General features: G+C 34.1%; 3 protein-coding genes across 11 annotated transcripts in view; 2 read left to right on the forward strand and 1 right to left on the reverse strand.

Annotated features, from left to right (window-relative positions):
- LOC126852554 (uncharacterized) overlaps window positions 1–20,966 on the reverse strand; it is a 38,690-nt gene that overhangs the window by 14,642 nt on the left and 3,082 nt on the right. For 2 of the 8 annotated variants that reach the window (XM_050597465.1, XM_050597467.1), the window contains one exon: window positions 11,711–11,757. The exons of 1 other annotated variant lie outside the window; for it this stretch is intronic. In XM_050597465.1, coding sequence (XP_050453422.1) covers window positions 11,711–11,713 — 3 coding nt within the window. In that variant the 5' untranslated portion in view covers window positions 11,714–11,757. Of the gene's footprint in view, window positions 1–4,757; window positions 5,542–11,684; window positions 11,758–14,745; window positions 14,871–20,966 lie in introns of those variants that run through there. 5 more of the 8 variants (XM_050597469.1, XM_050597471.1, XM_050597470.1 and 2 more) reach the window with 4 other exon arrangements.
- On the forward strand, window positions 10,261–13,787 carry LOC126852601 (uncharacterized). Of its 2 annotated transcripts, none has more exons than XM_050597566.1 (3): window positions 10,261–11,133; window positions 12,015–12,190; window positions 13,318–13,787. In XM_050597566.1, exons 1-3 carry the CDS (start codon window positions 11,070–11,072, stop codon window positions 13,585–13,587), a joined length of 510 nt encoding a protein of 169 aa, XP_050453523.1. In that variant the 5' UTR covers window positions 10,261–11,069; the 3' UTR covers window positions 13,588–13,787. The 2 variants fall into 2 exon arrangements, with proteins under 2 accessions (XP_050453523.1, XP_050453522.1); XM_050597565.1 differs by having other exon boundaries at window positions 10,268–11,133; window positions 12,012–12,190.
- On the forward strand, window positions 15,756–17,721 carry LOC126852559 (uncharacterized). The gene has a single exon (XM_050597481.1). It carries the CDS (start codon window positions 15,845–15,847, stop codon window positions 17,285–17,287), a length of 1,443 nt encoding a protein of 480 aa, XP_050453438.1. The 5' UTR covers window positions 15,756–15,844; the 3' UTR covers window positions 17,288–17,721.

Consider the following 20,966-nt stretch of genomic DNA (forward strand, 5'->3'; position numbering starts at 1 on the left):
TGACGTCACACCGTAGTCTTTTATTCTGCGACTCGTGCACAAGGCAACTACGCCGAATATATAAAGCGGCTTAAATAAACGTCAGCTGTTGATATTTCGCGGTCGTATGCGAAAATTGTCGGTCGGATGATTTAATGACGTGTGTGGAATAATCTCTTGATTGTAATATAACTGTATCGCGCACACACGAGCCACGTGATCGATCCCTTGTTATAACAAATGCCGCGGTCATCATTGCCAGCGGCCGCGAGATCATCGATATTAATGATTGTTCAATGTACTCTGGATTTTATAGTACTGCTTATGAATATGAAATGCTATTTGCTGAATGACGTTATCTGCACGAAAAAAAGGATATAATGGAAAATGAAAATCTGGATAGTCAAAGTAAATATTTTATCGTTCGGGATGAACGATAAAACATTTTTTGATAATGCATTAACTTTTTTAAGTATTATTGCAATTCCAAGCTTATTTTTTTTAAATCCTTTATATATCCGCTTTCCATATCTACACTGTCGAAATATTTTCAACTTTATCACATGGATTACTTTTGAACCCAAAAATTAAAAAAAAAATTCAATAATTCGGCAATATAAAAAAAATTATAAAATTAACGTATTTATTTCTGAAAAGATTTCGATGGGATTTTGGGTAACCTGGATTCGAATGCGTATTAATAGAAATCTCGTTTATAAAGTGCTCGAAATTATATCAACAATTAATTAAAGATTATAACATTTATTGTTTTAATTTCATTTGTATTATTTTATTTATGATATAAATGTTGCTATTTTTAATTTTACTGTGCAATTATCGTGGACAAATAACCTTTTCGGATTTTTCTGTATTATTAAGAGTTAAATATGACATATTCAGATACTTAGGTTTATTCTAATGTTAATTGCCAATTAGTTCGCGCATTGACGCAATATAAGGTTAAAATTGTTCCCTCTAGAACTAAGAGCTAGTTAAATAATGACATGTCCATGGGAGAAAACGATGAGAATTCGTATTGTTAAATTTCTCTCATTTCCTCGCAGCACAGCCCGGCGTGAAATGCTCAAGGCGTTTCCAACAGAGCAACGACAGAATAGCTATTAAAGACAATTCATTCGGCCTTCCAACTCTCGTGCCAACTCCCTTTTGCTTCGTTAACTTCCATTCTTTTGTTCAATGAACAGGCTCTCCCTCTGTTTGACGGACATTTAGTGTCGCCAATTACAGGCGGAGCGTGCTACTCTGTATATCATGTTACGTAAGTGCACCTGTGCACCGATAATAGGCGGAGATGATGATGCGGGATGAAAGCAGATAACTCGTTGAGAAGATGCACGAGCAATTTTCCGAATCGAAGCTTTCATGGAAATAAAAATCTTTCACTCCTTTTTCGAATGTCAAAACTAAGTCGGAAAGTCTCGCCCACACTCTTAGCGCTGCTAACGAGTTGCCTCTATCTTATCGCAAAATGAAGTTCGAAGAGAAGTTCTTTACGAGGCGATGTCCTTCATTCCAGAATCGAATTTTTCCTCGTGAAAATCTGTTTTGCTACGAAGATACGCGCCGGCGTCAAAGGACATTGCAATTACGGGACTGTGGACTTTTCCCTTCCGGACTTAATTAAATACCTCGGATGCCGACCGACCGTCGCAAATATTTCCGGAGGATCGGTCATCTCGGCCGACATGGCTTCAATCTTACCCCTTTTTCTATTTCTTTTCTGTTTTTAATCGTCTTCTCAAAGGATTTACGGTACAAATGAGAGTTACGATTTAACCCCCCGGGCAACCTCACTCTTCCAACGTCGATCTATTTTATGTATAACAATTCAGGATTTCGAGAAATTACGATTAAGCAAAAAGAGGGGTTATATAGATGGGGATATATAGATAGCGGATGAAAATTTACGGTCAAAGATTACGGATCGCATCATGGGCCATTTCACATCAATATTTATTTTGTATAATATATCATCGCGTTGGATAGAATCTGTATAAATAATATCGTCGTATTTTCCATTCAATGTTTGTATTCGACGCACAAATGAAAAAATTGCACATATCATTAATTTTATTATATAATGCAAATTACACAAGTTATTTAGTTCTCATTTGAATTATTTAATACTCGTTAAACATTTGTTAATGTCGTAACACAAATTTTCTCATCATTATTACATTGTCTTATTATTAATATCATTTTTTATCAACGATAGATTTATCATCGTTCCCGTCATGTTTTTTTTTTTTTATTGCTATCATTATGTATTAATAATAAATATGCAAGAGATACTATCTAAGAAATCTCTCTCTATATTCTCGCGGTTGTAATTTTATCGCAGGCATAGCGTGATTCATCCAAACATTTAATGATGTCGTTTAGATTGAATCTCGTTAATTGAGAGATTTGTATCGGACATTAAGTGAAATCTTTTTTAAATACGTTTACAGTGCATAAGTATTAACAGAATAGAAATAATTTAAAGCATTGTTTTCGAAGCTCATTTTAAAGCAAATTCGTAACAAATCATATTACAAGAGCAATCGATGAAAATGTCGTTACAAAAAGATCTCGTCGCAAAAATATCTTGGCCATCATTACGTTTATTTCAATATAAAATGAGTATCATATTTCACCACTGTGATCCAATCGTTTCATGTAACAACAAATAACGCAGTATTTCATAAGTAAATTTTTAACTGAAATAACGGAATTAAATTCACACACAGAACAGAATTTAATTATTACGTGATGATAAAATGATGGTAAATTCGAGCGTTTCGATAATGTAAATACGGCAAAGCGTTCTTTTGATCGTACAAATCGCATCGGTATCATGCGAATAAATCAAACGGGAAAATATCTTAAAACATATTATTTAATAGAACAAAACAAAATTGGCAAACAGAATTTATTTCTATTAATATTATATATTTGTTATTCTTTAATTTGTTATATTTTAAAATTCATACTTCATTTATTTCGCTCATAATTTAATTATAACAATTTAAAATTATTGAATAATATTATCAATAATATTTTAAGCTTTTGATTAAAATTTTATTAATTCTCGCATGTATTTCTGTCTAAGCTTACAGTTAGATTTGATTTTGCCGATGAAAACTACGCTCTTTGTTCGTATCGATCAAAAGTATCTCTAAGGAAGATGAGAGAACTTGGAAGGGCCCCTGCTCTTCCTCTCGACCTATTCCATTCTGCTAACTACAGTAAGCGAAGCGATTCATTTAGGGCGTAACAGCAGAAGGCCGAAATTAACCGTGGGCAATTATTCGATGCGAATGCACAGCTACATAAACCCTACCGAGGCTTGTAATTGTCAATTAAACCGGTTGTCGAGATTTCATCGATTTGTCGATAATTCCGGTATTCGACTAGTATTACTAATAAAATGCGAGGATTGAGAAAACATTTTCCGAAAGAAGCGTATTTTGGGGAAATACGAGAGAAGTCCCCCTTGAAATTAATAAAATTGTTCAGTTAATAAGCTCTTCGACGAAGAATTTTCTCTCGCAAAATGAAGTAAAGATTCTCTCTCGGAAAATGAAGGATTTCCAATCGTAACATGAAGTAAAAACTAAATATACTTTTCAATTGAAATAAGAAGTATATTTTTGTTTCTCAAAGACAGAGACCTTTTAATGGAATTTTTTTTAATTTTGCTTTACCAATTTTTATTTTACCGATCTACTTGAAATAATTATCCGGCATATCTTATATATTTATTTTCTAATATATATTACCATCCAATGAAATTTATTTTAATATTTTAATTTCCTTTTATCTCATTACTCGAAATATTAATTCTCTCCTTAATATATAGTTCTCTTTGTAGATTTCGTGATTATCAACTCAAGCAATCACGCACATTATACAGTTTCTCAAAGGCATTTATATAATTACTGCATTAATTTACACGTAATGACTTAGAAGAGGAAAACTACGGTTTTACGAATATAATTTATTATTTAAGCTTTTATTATTGAACTTATACAAGTCTACTCTTTGATATTTCAGTTTCTACCTATTTAATTTTTTGCTTTATAAAATTTAAAGTTATCAGTATAGTAGGAAAATTCGCGAATAAAATAAATATAAATAAATTTGTCTATATAAAAGCCTAAATAATTATTATATAAATAATAAAGAAGACTTTGCAGAAGTGGACGCTCAATTTTTCCGCGTTTTTCGCGAACAAAATGAATTCCGAAAAAAGAAATTTTTACATAAAATTTTACATATGGACTGGTCTTTATATTTTAATAAAAATTGCTATCATATATAATATTGCACTCAAAAATGCACGAATAAAATGGTTAACTGTTTAATTAATTGGTTGTAAGATAATTCCGGGATACAACGATATAATTGATCTGTACTTGCGGAAGTTTCACATCCCGTAGTACGAACTATGTACATGAGTTATGATTGTATATCTCGAGGGTTCCTGCTATAAAATATGATACGGGTAATATCATAAATATATGTCACCGATATTATTCCGTCGTTGTTATCCCGGACTGATCCTACAGCCAATTAGAGCACAAGAAAGTATCGACGCAATATAAAATTTCGAGACCCTCTCTCAAAGCTGTGAAAAATTTTTTTTTATCCCATATAGATGTCTCGTGAAGCCGCGGCAAGTTCAAAAAGCCACAGATGTTACGCGATCGAAGATAAGTGATCATGAATAAACAATTGATATGTGGCGAGCGAGTAAGCAACGAAATCCCACTTACCGGAGAATTTGTTGGCTGCCGAGCGATGTTAATCTCGGGGGAGAGAGTTTGTTAACGCGACCGCATTCACGGTCCGATTGCTGATCGCTAGTGATGTACACACTATCCTAGTGGTTGCTCTTCGTTGATCCCACGATGGGCGCACTACACGCACTACTCGACGTTATCAGGGACGTTGTTCGGTGTAAACGACCTCGCTTCACCTACGTATGACAGTCACCCTTACACATCGGTCTTTCGCGATCGTTTTCCTCGATCGTCGGTTCTCTAGGGGTTCTGCTCGCTTTGGGATTACGTCGCGATCTTCATCGATCCGAGATCATCAGTGAGAATCGGTAATTATATGCGATGTCGATGGATCTTTCTCTGTGAGCAATCGCGCCGGCGATTCTTATCAAGGTAGAGCAAGGACAACGACGACGGCTACGATAATCCAGCCGCGACGGTGGTCAGAGCGGCACTACGAGCTTCACGAACGACCCGGCGCCCCTCTTGCCATCGACCCAGGTTCGCTCGACCAATCGACGCGTACACCTTCTCGTCGCTTATATACATTCCGCTGGATCCTAGGGGGTGGCTTGACTCGCGCAAAGGGGTGGCAAACAGCGGAGCGGATGCGATGACAACGACGACGGTGGCGAAGGGACCGTTTCACGTGTTGCTTCGATGTAAACACTGACATCCCAAAGCATAATTTAATGATGCCAAGCCAGCCTCGAGGCGATCGTTGCAACGTTCATCCGAGAAAAGCTGATTGCGCAATCGACGAAGCTATCTCGAAGAACTAATCGATTAACTCCTATAATATCTCAAAATTCGTAAAGAGTCATAGATTTATTTCTAGTGTGTTTACTGATTCTATTTTGAATATAAATAAAAATGTTTAAATATAAAAATTTTTATTTATATTAAAAAGTAATAAAATTAATGCATGTGCAAATTTTAACTTTAGAATTGTGTGCTTAAAAAGTCGATCGTAGAATTCAATATCATCGTTGAAATATTGTCTATATTTTATAACATAGTGTGTGTGTTTCATAATATGATATTCTCTTAGCATGCATTATATTATTATGTATCGAGTTGATGACATTGTAATGCTGTTATCAATTTTATAATGCAATGCTCTTATACCTCACATTACAATATTATAAGAATACGAGAAATAACTTTATGTATCAAAGTCAGAAAAGATTTTACAATCTCTCTGTATAGAAATTTGAAAACAATCAATCGAGTAAAAAAAATATCAAAACTAAAGATGATGAATTTAAAAAATCTCACATATTCAAAGTTTTCATCTAGATATTCGGTAATTTTGTTTAAGAATATGTCGCAAATAGTGACATAATATTTTTCATTGCAACACGAACACCTCGTTATATTAATCAGAATTTCATCAGATTGTTAGATTATCGCAAAACTGTAGCACAAATTTAGCCTGATTAGAATTCACAAAAGTATTACGCTGGAGACGAAACGCTATCTCATCAGGTGCACGTGTGGATTCATTATAAATTATTTTGAGAAATCCATTTTTAAACTTTTTTAAAATTTAATGACGTATCTATTTGAGGATACAAAAATTGTCAAAAAGTCACGTTAACGTAATAAAACCAAGTCTTTTCAAGTCATCCAAGTCGAAATTTTAAAAAGACGTTTAAACATTTTTTCGAATACAAAAATTTTTTTCAATTTTTTTTTTTTATATTTTAACATTTATTTTTTAATTACGCTAATTGACAATTATAAAATGTCACAATCATAAAGATCGAAGAGAATTTTTGCGCCAGAAGCGCAATACTCCCATTTTAATTTAACTGTCACAGAACTCTTTCGAAAAAGACATATGATGCGAAATAGTGGCAATAGATTTTACACTCTCTCGTAAAATTATAAATAGTGCTTATACATGTCGGTGACAAAGACATGAAATGCGCGAAGTGCAAAGAGCTCGCTGTTTATTTATCTAACTCTCTTTCTCTCTATATCGATCCGACAAGTGCTTTTACCGCAGTTATAGAATCTCCTACATACGCGATATTTGTTGCACGTGCACGACAATGCAGCGCGTGGAGGCAATCGAAACTTTACACGATTGTTAAATGACAATGGCATCGCGTTTTGTTAAGTGGAAAAACAATCCAGATGCAAACGAAGCGCTTAAAAGGGACAACATCGCTTTAGATAGATTTGTGAGGTTTAAAGCGTATTATGCGTTCGCCGAGATCCCTGACTGATGCGCGAGCTATGTTGTTTACTGCATCTTACCGCAATTAATTCTAATGCGCATTACAAGACAATGATTATCAATGACTTTACTCGAGCTTACGCGACGCTATCTAGTACAAGAAAAGGTTTACATGGATAATTAAAAATGCTTTCTCTTACTGAGAGTAAAATTAATGTTATTCAGCGTTGAAGATCAATACTTGTTGGTGAATCGCGTTTTGAGAAACTGCAAAATGACAAAAGAAACCTCTCATTATTTAATTAATATAAAAAAGATTTAATATATCATACATTTTCAGTAATATTTTTTAGATATTTAATGTAATATTCCAAGATTAGGGCTAATTCCTTTAGTGTTTCCAAAAAGAACAAAATATATCATCGTTTTTAAGATGCCTTATATACGCTAGAGATATTTTCCCTCCAATTTGATATAACAAGCTAAAATGCGCGCGCTAAAATTCATGCCATAAATAATTTTCGTCATTCGGGAATTACATTTGCTCCGCGAGACTGCTCATAAAATGATATCGGAGCTACAAACTTATCGCCCAACATTTCTCTTCGAAGCGTCGTCTAAGTAGCGTGGTTTCTTGTGTATCTCGCGGGACACTTGCGATTTATCGCGGATAGTTTGCCCGATATATCAAAACTTGTCCGCGCGACAGCTTTAGCCGTTCACAGATCAGCTGATCTACGTCGCAGATAGTACGTCGCAGATAGTACTCGCTGCGCAGTCGAACCTCCGCCAGATATTCCTTCTCTTCGATCGGACAGATTTTATTATTTACTCGCGTTTATTTTATTTTTATCTCACAACACGCAATGGATTCACGGGATAACACGCGCGTATAATCCATCTCGTAGAGGATGGATTATATTTCCACGTGAAATTCATCCATTGACATTAAACTCTCGCTTAACTTGTCTACGTCGGTCGTATTCACGCGACACAGAGTGTGTCATCGATATTTATAAACCGTTGTTGACATTCGTTCTGCAAATATCAAAATTTGATATTTCGGGGATGACGGATGCAGTTCGCGTACTCGCGTCATGCGAATACACGATGTTACACACGTGTCTCTGATATTTTACCTGACACAACTTATTATACACTTTAAATTGAAAGGATTTAAATCTGAAAGGAATATTTTATTTCATGATTTTGTATCTTTGTATATGTGGAATGTTAAAATTAAATGGTGGTCTATGCGTTAAGATGCGAACACAAACAAAGATTTCATCTCATTGTCAATTGTAGTAGAAAAAAATAATTCCAGAGAAAGCTATTATAAAAAACATGATTTAAATTTATAATTATATACGTTTAAATTGTTTTTACATTATTTATAAAATAAATAATAGCAATTTACAAATGTACAAACAAAATAAAAACTAAAAAGAGTACTTAAAATTAATCTTAAAAATATCTGCTTAGTATTACCTAAGTATTATCGAATATTATCTCGTATTATTGTCATTACGTATTTGTTTTGCCCTTAGTTTTGATTCCCTCGTAACGTTAATGTCAGCTCAATGTTTGCTCTCTATATATCCTCTCAAGAGAGGTTCGTTCAGCAGTAAAAGTCATAACAGTTGCTGTCTGGGAAACCTGAAATCGATTCCCCTGCGGGTATTCACCCCTGCAATATGCAGGTGCAATAGACTGTAGCACATCGTCTAAAATTATTGGACGTTTTATCTCAAAGAAAGCGCGTTTTTTTTTTTTTAAACGCGCATTAACAAATAATTGTCAACGACTAATATTTTTCATTTGTAAAATTATTGTTAATTAAAATCATCGTCGATTCATGTGTTTAAAATTTGCTGCAGCAAAAATATTCCATTATGTTTCAGTTTTATAAATGCCTATGAAAAATATATGTCTAATAATAAGTTTTACAATAGTCAATATTTTTAATAATCCATGATAAGAATTCTGCATTTGATTCATTTATCATTTAGAGTATGCTGTATATATATATATATAATGTTACGTAAGAAATTAAAATATATTTTAAAAGAATTGCTTGATAAGAGTAGAAGCCTTAACTTTCCAGAAAGCTAAGAACTAATTTATTATAAAAATTAAAATATCTTTTTTTCTTATATTTATATAACAGCTGTTACATTTATAAACTCTGTTACATAATATAAACTCGCACTTCGTAATACTATTATGTTCTTAATATTCTTCCAGCACATTACGTAGCAAATATGTTAATGCAAAATGATAGAAGAATAGTGAGAGAGAACTATAGTATACATGCATGAGAAGTTACTTTACAACAGAGTAAAGAGAAGATTTCACGATTACCTTGTGTTAAGGAAATTAATCATTAAATACAGAACATGTTAATATCACAAAATTGGAGCTGATAAGTTAAAAGAGATGTCATAATATCTCTCGGTCTGTATTTGTATGAATAGTCTGTAGTTTTATTCAATGCTTTGACAGACCGCAAAAATGTATTCGTTACTGTAGTGCGAGCAACCAGTTGGGGAACAATCAGAACTTTGTAAAATTGTTAGATCGTTGCAAGACCACAACGCTGAGTGAGATCAATTTAACAGAATTCCCAGAGATATTAAAGCGACACAACGTTCTCTCGTCGCGTGTGAATTCGTTATTAACTTTTGGGAGAAATTCACTTTCAAATAAAATATAATATTTACTTATACAAGAGTATTTTGACATAAAAAATGTCAAAAAATATAAAAGATATTTACACATAGAAATCCGGTCATGGTTCGCAGTTATAAAAATGTTTCAAAAAATATTCCATAAAAGTATTCCAAAAAAATATTCCTCCATAATTAAAGATTAAGATAAATGATGAAAAATACAAGTTTTGACACGCCTCACTGATATGAAAATGTGCTTTCGATGAATATAACAAGTAAAAAACCAGGTAAAAAACGAATAGAGATGAGGGATAAAATTTTCAGGAAGCAAAGATCGCGAAATGATGAGAAACGAACTCCTTGAGATTCGTTATCGCAGATCAAATTTCTAGTTAGCCGTTTCGCGGAAATATCTAATGAAATCATATAACATGATATCAAGTTGTGCTAAAACGAGAAGCTGCAATATTACTTTACTTTTTTATCACTTCTTCTCACACTAGATGTCACTATCTTGCACTCATAGTGGCAGATGTGCACATGTATCATCGAAGCATATATGTGCTTAAAAAATGTTATGTACTACTACACAATATATATTATATATCAAGTTACGTAAACGTACATTCAAACTAATTTTACATTTAAAAGAAAAACAAGAAAAAATAAAATGAAAAAAGTATCATTCTCTCTTGCTATAGTTTTATTATAAAAAAATTGAGTTTTCTCATTAGATAAAAAAAAATTAGCATTAATAAAACAAAAAACTTATTAAAAATATATTTAAAACGTTTTAAAATCTCTCTCTCTCTCTCTCTCTCTCTCTCTTTCTCGTGAATCGGATCCTAACAACTCCGCCGTAAGTACAAAGGTCCTCAAACGCCAATCTCTATCGATCACCGACTTTTAATTAACGAAAGCCATTATCCTCCGTAATTATCATCGTTATCGATTAATCCTCCATAAAGAGTATTAGCGCGCGTTAAAAACAACATGACATTATTTTCTAATTGGAAAGGTTTTTTTGCCCACGGATATCGCGCACGGATGATAAAGGGGAGGATACACCGTTCAAGCCGCGTTCATCTCAGGTGATCATTTCAGGTTCGTCCCGACAACGATCGACAGCGTCGCTCACGCAACAACTGTGACGTCGAAGGGTGGTGATCGCAGGGACAAATCCCTTCGCTGGCCGCGAATATTGATTTTCGACTTTCGAGGTTTCTGGAGCAAGTCAGCGTTGACGCAGGCGCCCTTGCCAATGCAGCATGGCGTCGGAATCAAGCGTTGTTCGCCTGGATCATCATCAGGATCTTCCACAATTCTTGGCATAAAGCCGACGTACGAATTGCCGAGAGTAGCTGCGCGAAAATGTGATTTACGCGTCCATCGGATGATCGTCACTGCGATTAGTTTCGCGACGTACATGAAGCTAAGACCAGGTCCAACGAGATGAACGCGGATGTACGCTTCGTCACGTGCTTTCTGCTTATCGCGTTGATAACCCTTACGAGTGGTAAGTGTAAATTATCTCGAATATGTATCTATCGGTCAGACGTTAATTATGAAATATATCATCGCTGAAAGCCGCGGATGTTTTTAGAAATATATTAAATTAAATTTGCATAGTAAAATTTATTTTGGTTTAATTAAAATTGACAGAAAAGTCTAGTACGCGATTTTGAGAAAATATTTTTATGCAAGTTATAATTTTAGGATTATCTTTAATATAATTGTAGTTGCTATAAAACGCTGCTTACAATATCTTTTTTTAGAAAAGAAATCTTTTTTACTTTTTTTATAATCGAAAAATCTGTATTATATATAACATTTTACGCCCGATCGTAATTATAACGAACGAGAAAAAAGCCGAACTGATCTAATAGATGCTAATGTTTCCGATGTATATTATCTTAATTCGAATATTTTGTATTTTTAATGCGAACAAGTAATAAAATTTAATAAAATAAAATTATAATTTTATTCACTTTTTTCTAAATAACAATTGTATAAAAAATGTTTATATAAATGCGAGAGAATTTCTCTCGGATAATACGATAAACTTACGAATTCGCGTAATCAATAATCCATACCATGAGCAAGATTTACAGCGTGAAGTGGAAGTTGATAGACAAACCATCTGAAAAAGATAATAAATCATTCATTTACTATATAATTTAATATCTTTTCCGTTATAGTTTAAATTTATATTTCAACATGCTGTTTTTAAAATCAAGAGCATTGTATTGAGCATTTCTGCGGAAGCGAGTCTAGCACTTTTGTTTAAGTTTTCGATATAAATGCATAATGACATAAGTGCTTTTCTATATATATATATATATATATATATATATATATATATATATATAATATGCAATATATTTGTGATGAAAGCAGGTCAGCTATCTTCGAAAGAGCATCGAACTCAGGCGGCTTCCGAAAAAGCTAACGATCTATGGTGCTACCAGTGTTTCACCATGGACAACGATGACAAGTGTATCAATCTCACTGACAATACCGGCAATTCCAGCACCTTAAGGCAAAAATGCTGGGATGATAAAAGAATGTGCATGGTAAGACCGTACCGCGTAATACGTTCCGTAATTTTGTTTTAATTTTTCTGCAATATATTTAGCGCTAAATATGGCAGTACGATTCTCGCGTTTATATTAAAATTGATCGTTATACATTAAAGTATTAACATATGTAAACTGTATATTGCACGAAATATAATTGCGTAGAAATGTGACACGAGAACCAAAGTGCTACGAGTATATATAAACTAGATTGTAACGAACGGATGGCGTGGCAAATTCATCCGCGCGCATTTAATATGAACCTGTCAAAACAATTTATATCATGTTACTTGTTTATCTAGGCAAATTAATATCTATTTGTTTACACACATCACGTTCATAAGCACTCATCTATCGTGTGAGTAAATTATTACATATATGAGGTACTCAAATAACTGTTATCTATTTATCAGTTACGGTAATCTTGTCAAAATATCAGATAATATTTTAAATGAAATTTAATGTAATTTCCGCAATTTTTGTTGTTAATGCAATAAAAGACAAATGCGACATGTAAAAAAAGGAGATTAAAAAAATGGAAATTATATTAGGAAGAAATTAGAAAATTAGAAAAAGAAAAAAAAAAGAAAATTATTGTATGTATAATTATTTATTTTTCACTTACTTAAAAGATTTTAGTTTTCAAAATATGCATTCACATATCTCTTTGAAATTTCATAATTATTTTTCTCTTAATACATTTTTTTATTCTTGATACACATATATACGTGCATAAAAAAATAATACACGTGCTGCTTTTTACAATATTCGTTTTAAAAAAAAAAAAAAAATCAATCACACGCGAGTTTACAACCTATATAGGATATCTACTAGTTGGATTTTTCTCTCTTTCTCTTTCCTTTGTGATTCGAATCTTTGTGTAAAATCGTAGTTGAATTTTTTTATGCCAAAACACATCTCTTTGAGAACTTTTAGCAACATAAAATCGTCCAACCTGAATTTATATATACATATATATAATGATAAAATAAACAATTTTTATTGTTTATAAGCATTAATAAATAATTTACATTATAAATATTTGTGTACGCTTATATATGTAATTGATAAATTTATGAATACTGTCTTTTTCATCTGATAATAATTATGAATAAAATTTGCAGGTGAAACGATTTTCTTATACCTTGAGCACCGAGAACACGACCTATCCGCCGCAAATATGGTCCGTGGAAAGAAACTGCACAAATAAGTGCGAACCAGGATGCATCGTGATCGGGGAACGCACCAAGCTCTATGCCTGTACCGATTGTTGCGAGACCAATCTGTGTAACAACGGTACCGGTACTGCCAACGACCTAACGATCAAAGAAATAGACCTTTTCCTGGCTCTTGTGCTCCAAGCTATCTTGACCGTTATCATGTACTCATCGTGACAGTATCAATAAAATCTCGTCATAATTCCTCCTATATCTACGGATAAAATCTGAAATGTTTTGCATTTTTTAATATTCAAATAAAAAAACAAAATTTAACGAAATACGATCTCAAAAAAAATTAATAATGTATTCTCGAATTTTGAGATCTTCGCGAATATGTCGGCAAACTCCGAAATTTCTCGATTTTTCACATCAAATTTGATGGTAATTTTAATCTTCATTTTAATTTTGTGAAAGACTAATGATTTTAAATAATTTTTATATAACACTGTGTCACACACATCAGTCTATGTTAAATATCTAGAAAATATTTAATTATCAGTGTTCTCGTTTTTTTTTTTTATTGGCATCTACAATTACAAAGTTGAATTAAATTACATTAATTTTACAAAATCAAAATATAATGCATAATCTCTAATTTAAATTTATCGACCGTAAATTGCGAGTATAACGTCATCTAGTGCTTTGTAACAATACTTTAATCCAAACCTTTCAGAGTATCGACTGCATCTATTACCAAGATTAAAATTGTAATGTAAATATATTAAAAATATAAAAAAAAAATAAAATTATAAAACCGGATAAATAATTTAAAAAATTAAAAAATTGCTTTCAAAACAGACGATACTTCTCTTTTAAAATAACTTATCTTATAAAATAACCGATAGATTGAACAATATCGATTATTGGCCAGTTCATTAATCAAGAATCACATGTATAAACATTGTATATAACAAAAAAAAAAAAAAATAATCCAGCTCCGAAGACAGTTTAATATACACATTTTAATGCCTCTATCAATAATTTTTTATATTGATAATATATTTTTCTATTTTTTAATTTATATGTTGATCTACAATTTATTAAATGTTTTTAAATAATTTCAACAAAGCAATAATACTATTACGTGCGCTCATCTGAATTGTTTATTGTCACAACTTCGCGATTAATTTCGTGAAATTTATTTTCACGACTTGCAATCATTTTCTCGCAAAAAGATTGTAATTTATATCGACAGTCTCGTAATATAACAATAAAACAAGTTACAATAAGTCTTCTGATACACTACTCCTGCTATACATATATTATCCTTCCTTTTTCTGCTTCGGATTTTACCTCTCCCTTCTTCCCCCCTTCTCATTTACTAACACTGACCTTCACGCGTTCGAGTTCTCCACTATTCCGCAGCAGCCGTCCCGATACCTTTGTCGTAGAAAATGAAATGAGAATTTATCACACGTAACAATGACATTACTTGTGACGTTAAAGCCATTTTCCCTAACACCGGTCGGGCTGCTCCTCAAATACCGGGAAAAGTATGACACCAGAAGAAAACATTGCGCAATTGGCACGCACGTTGTCTGACCGCGCGTTCAAAATAGACATTTGTTTGCTACATAAATATGCTAAAATCCTATAGTAGCTCAAGATTGATCGATCGTAAAGTAAATTGAGTGCTGTCTTTTCACAGCAGTACGTCGCAAATACATATTTAGTACTTTGTGTGGCAACAGTTTGAAAAAGAAAGTCATAAAGTGTAAGTATGAATTTATGTTTAAATTTAACATTACGATTAGATATATTTGAAACCGGAAGATGTAAACATTCCTTCTCTAAATTATATCATAATTCACAAAAGACTTCAAATCAATCAATTAATAAATTTACACTAGAATTAATAGTAAATATAAATGAAAGATGACAATGTATTTATACATGTCATATAGTATTTTCTTTTAATTAAATATATTAAAAAAAATAAAGGATCTCTCATATGTGAAGGCACATGCTTTCCTTCTTATTTTTCTATTAAAGCTTTTTTTAAAATAATATATTGTCTATTTACTCTCACAATATTATACAATGATTTTTATAATAATTATGCCATTATTGTAATAAAATTTGATGGAAATCTCTATCAATTTTAATATCAAAATTCTTACATATAATAGCAAAGTATTGTGTTGCGATTGCGAAAATTGATTACACGTAATATTCGCAGCCAACAGTGATAATCAGTGATGTTGGTATTTAAGCTTATTTCCACTACCATCGCACATGCCTTTTGCGATAAGTGTACACGTGGCTGCGTCATCCGAAGAAACGAAAGAAAAACGCGACAGTGATATTGCGACGACAAAACGCCGGCTAGACACAGTCGGTCCGGTTGTTTCCGACTTGTCAAACATCGGGAAAGACACGTCCGCGATCAGTCCGCACGGTCAGTCAGTGCGAAAAGATCTGTCGGGTCAGGATGCACGCGACGGGCTCGTCCGCGATTCTCCTGCTATGTCATGCTTCGATCACCGTGACCTACCCGACGACGATGACGACGATGACGACAACGATGACGGAAGTCGTACACGAAACAAACGCGCCGACAAAGTGCTGCGTTACCGATTACGTGCTTGATGAGAATCTCGAATGCATTCACGTGGAACCGAACAAATTCAATTACACCACGCACGACGCCTGGCAAACGATATCATCCGAGCCTCTCCAACAGATCGCTACAGTGTTCGCGTCCGTGTCTGGCTTGAGCTGCCGCGGCGATGACGCCGAAACGAATCGTCATCCCCTGCCCGGCAACATGACGTTTCTCGTACCGAAAGATTATTGTATCGAGAATATGATAAATGGCACGACAGTGCTCGTCAAATGTACGGAGATAGCTCTAAATAAGGAAAACTTGACGGAAACGATGATGATGACAAAGACGATCATCACCGTAACAACCATCACTACCATCACCACCCTGGTTAACATGACGAAAGAAGACAGAGAGGAAATCGTTCACCATACCAACAATCTGAGAACAGTGTTTTTCTGGGGTGCGCAGACCTATATGGATACTAACGTAGCCCATGTAATTCTCTGCATCATCGTAGTCGTGGTCTATCTATCCGTTCCGAAACTCGGCAAGAGCATCTACAATCGCGCGGTGTTGCGTCACAATGTTTGCTTGCTGCTGCAGGGATGCATTTTAATGTTACTCGGCTTCTGCGAGCTGTGCAATTGTCCGATGAGCGATGACTTTGCCACGTTTCTATGGATAATGTTGCAGTATTTCACCAACGCCACTGTGTTCTGGCTCAACGTGATCTGCTTCGACATGACACTGTCGATTACACGGTTTCGATGGATGGTAGGATCCGGCCAGCAGACCAGTCAGGAGGAGAACAAGCGACTTCTTCTGTACGGTGCCTTTGCCTGGGGCTGCGCTCTCATCCCTGCCATTGTTGCCTTCATCCTGGAATTTTGCCATGGAATCCCGGACGATTTTCCGTTGAAACCGAATTATCGTCGGTACCGCGGCGGACCAAACTTCGTGGTAAACATCTACTTCTTCGGCATACCACTGTTGACACTCTTCTGGAATAACGTGTTATTCGTGTTCACCACGTACAAGATCATACGAATACAGCAGAGCACGGAGATTGCGACGAGAAATAACACCAACGCCCTGAAAAAGAAGTATTTTCTCTTCCTGCAGCTGTACTTGCTGATGGGCGCGCCCTGGTTCTTCGGTTTGCTCTTTGCCTGCTTAAACAAGCTCGTGGTGCTCAAGATATGCCGAATGATATGGCCGATACTGTGGCTCCTGATGCTCGGCACCCATAAGAAAATGCGACAGAAGCTTGCGAGCAATTTGCGGTGCATCATGAAGAAACGAGAAGCTACCGCGACAAATTCGTAAAGAAAACAGCTTTAAATATCTTGCGCAATTAAAATCCGTGTTTTGAAAAAAAAAAATACGCGATAAATTAGTATTCGTCTATTGCAATTGGAGCGTAGAAAATCACGGGATATCCATTTATCATCATCGTCGTTGCGTAATTTCGCGGCGACGACGGAGTTCCTCTTGCTCATCATCGCGCTCGCTCGCTGCGAGCATTTGCATTTTTTCTTGCGCAAGCTAGGAAACCCCCTCGTGGAGGAAAGAAAAAAGAGAAAACAAAGGAAAGAATCAACGGTCGTCGCCGCAATATCCGATGAGCGGCGCGGGCTGAGCGATGAGTCGCGCCGCGGAAAAACTCGCGGCGTCGAGACGCGCGCGCGGGCGGATAATAAAGGAGTCGCGGCGCGACGTCGTTTCCTGCCGGAGCATTTTAATTACCATATTCGCGACGCGCCGTCCACCCGTCTGCTCTCCCCCTTTTGCCTCGTGCCTTTTTTTTTATGACATGTAGAATATTAATCCGTTAGTTGTGCAACGCGGGCGATATATATCAGAAGCGCGTGCTTTTACGCGGGCTATCTTTTGCGCCTCTAAAAAAAAATGCAGTAAAAAATGCAGGAACGTGATTTCTTCCTGTCGAGAGAAGGAAGCGATCTTTCTTCACGCGCGCTGATAGATTAAAATATATGATCAAAACATACGAGCGATATGTTTTTTTCTATCGTATATGTCGACTTTATGTCTAGTATTAAAATAGAGAGACTCTATTTCCGCGCGCCGCGGCATGTAAACATCGTTGATATTATAAAAATTCTAGTATCTAGTCAATGGAAGAATAAACAAGTCAATTAATAAGTGTAAATAGTACTCGACGGAAATTACCTTGAATGGCGAAGCTCCCAACAGCGCAATAATGATCGCGTGGAATCGATAAATGGAAGAAAGATGAAATGGAAGAATGTATCATAGTTCCCTTAAGGCAATCGCAATTCTACAAATAGGTATTTCTCAGAATGTGATAGAAAATATGACGTTATTTGTGTCCATATTTAGGAGAGATAAAAAGATTATGATAATTAGTTTTTATAGTACGTGCTAGACTTTGTTAAATAGATGTAGCAAATTATATATGTAAATACCATTTGTACGCTCTAACTCGTAATATTTTATTGTAAAAATAGAACAAACTGGATATTTCTAAAAAAAACAATTTAGTCAGCATAGTTCTTTTATTTAAAATGCAAAAACACGATTTGGAAATAAATTTACCTCAAATTGTAAAAAAATATGCAACATTTTTTCCCACTCGGAAAACCTATTAAAATGGAAACAACTATGACAAACATTTAATTGAAACGAGATGTAAACGATTTGTCAAAGTTAAAACATACATTTGAATTGATGATTTTTTATATGCTTATATCTTTCTAATCATAAAAAGATATATCTCAAATTTTTTTACATGTCACATCGATTTGGATACATTATATTATTTATTGTAAATATTATCTTGCACAGATATTAACTTTTACTTGTTAAGATAAATGTCTGCAAAATTTGATAAGCATTTTATATCAATTTCTATATTATTAGGATAATATTCTATACATATTTTAACCTAACGCGTAAACATTTTTCTTGGGTTTTCCACATAAATCCGTTAATGAGAAAAGCTTATAGTTTGCAAATCTTCGCAGTATATACGTGGCATGAGTCATCGCCTGGATATCGCTCTCATAGATTGCATATTTATACTTTGCTGTTGCATCACACATGTGCAGATTCGCATGTATGTTATTTTGTGTTAAAACAAAAGCTAATTCATTCACGTCAAAATATTTCAACGTTCAATTTACTTCTACATTTTACGAATTTTCGCGTCGTATCTCTGCAATTTTGCATAAATAAGTACAATAATAAAAATATATATATATATAAAAAAATAGTTTATGAAATTAATATATCCAAAAAATTATGTGAGAGAAACTTTACAGTACTTTAAAATTCTCTCATCTAAGCGACGATCATCATGTCCAACTCGGTCTTTAAAATCAAAAATGCTTTCCATCCCGCGGATCTGCCACCCGGCATGCAAAATTATGATTTAGGTGCTTTAACAAGAGATCAGAAGCAAGCATTGAATGAAATGAAAATGATCACTCGAAGAGAAAACGAAATTTATTTTAAATCACATCCGGAGGTCAAAGGTTTAATCACTATTTTGCTAAGGTGAGCTCACATGTGCTACTAATACTTTTTAAAATTGATTAGAAAAATTTATCTCTCTCTCTGCATATTTATACATATTTAATAATTTATAAATATTATATTATAATATAATTATTTATATATTTGATAGATTAAAATTTAATTTGTACCCCTTTTCTAAAAATAACTTGATAAAAATCGTCTGGAGTGCCAATTATAATACTTAATATGCAATGGAAAATGTTCGTGATTAATGATACGTCATTAAAATCGTTCTCGCAGGCACATCCTATCGAAGCAGCCGCTCATCGATATTCCCGAGGTCGTAGGTACATTTTTCAACAGACCACGCCGTAAAATTGTCGCTGACCTTTTGGATTACTTGTCGGCTGTCGATGAACGACCGGATATAATAGACAGTCTTCGGCAGGAACTATTTCGAGCGACTGATGTTGAGACTCATAATAGCAACGATTCAAGCTTGCGATCCGATTATGACTCTTGCGACTGTAATTCGACTTCGGGAGAATTCGAGAACTAGATTTTAATATGTCAGTCTTAATGTCAATTTCAGTAATGTTAGGAGATATGTTCATACACATGCCCTCTTTTTCTAGGATTTAAGATTAAATTTGTTCGATCTGCATATATGTACAAAACTGATACACAATCTCTAATTTAAATTCGATTAATTATAATCCAATCAGATATGCTCGTTATAGATTCAATTAGGATTCAATTTGCTCGATTTTTATCAAGAAAATAATCTCTATATAACTCCCCTATATAATTCTTAATAATAAATCGATTCAATACAATCCCAAATGCGATCTTTGTAGAATGATAATATATATTTTTCTCGCCTATTAATATCACTTTATCATCGATTTTTTTTCAAACTCTGTGCTTACTCTAACGTTTGCTTTACGTCGATGATTACGTATATGTATTTTGCGTATACCTTAATACCCTGCGATCGATTGACTAATTAATCTAAGCCTTATCTTATTTATTAAACTGTCAAACAAGCGACAGCGCGAAAAACCATTTACTTGTAATTAATACGCGAGTATAGGAAAAGCAATATAACCGCGTGCAAGCGGATATATTAGATAAAAATGGAGTGCGAAAATGCGGTTACGCCCGAGTTATCTGACAATATTCAGCGACAATATTTATCTGACTAACGACAGCGGTTATCTCGCAGGATAATATGATGGGCGGTTAGGACCGGTTATAGCGATCCCGATCGGCGTTAACCTCGATTAATTAAATTTTGTTACTTTATCTACAGGGTGTTCCATATAACTGTTACTTTAATGGCAGAATCCGCGGACAATCTCGTGTCATTTTCTCTTCGATTAAAAGCTACGGCGTGAGTAACTCTCAAGGATTATGAATAAAAAAAAAAAAACTTAAACACGAGGACGTTTAAAAAAGTCAAATAGAAACGATATTATATACAACATATTTATTGTTAAATATTAAT

This window comes from Cataglyphis hispanica, chromosome 10 (genome assembly GCF_021464435.1).
Source record: "Cataglyphis hispanica isolate Lineage 1 chromosome 10, ULB_Chis1_1.0, whole genome shotgun sequence".
Classification (NCBI taxonomy): Eukaryota; Metazoa; Arthropoda; class Insecta; order Hymenoptera; family Formicidae; genus Cataglyphis; species Cataglyphis hispanica.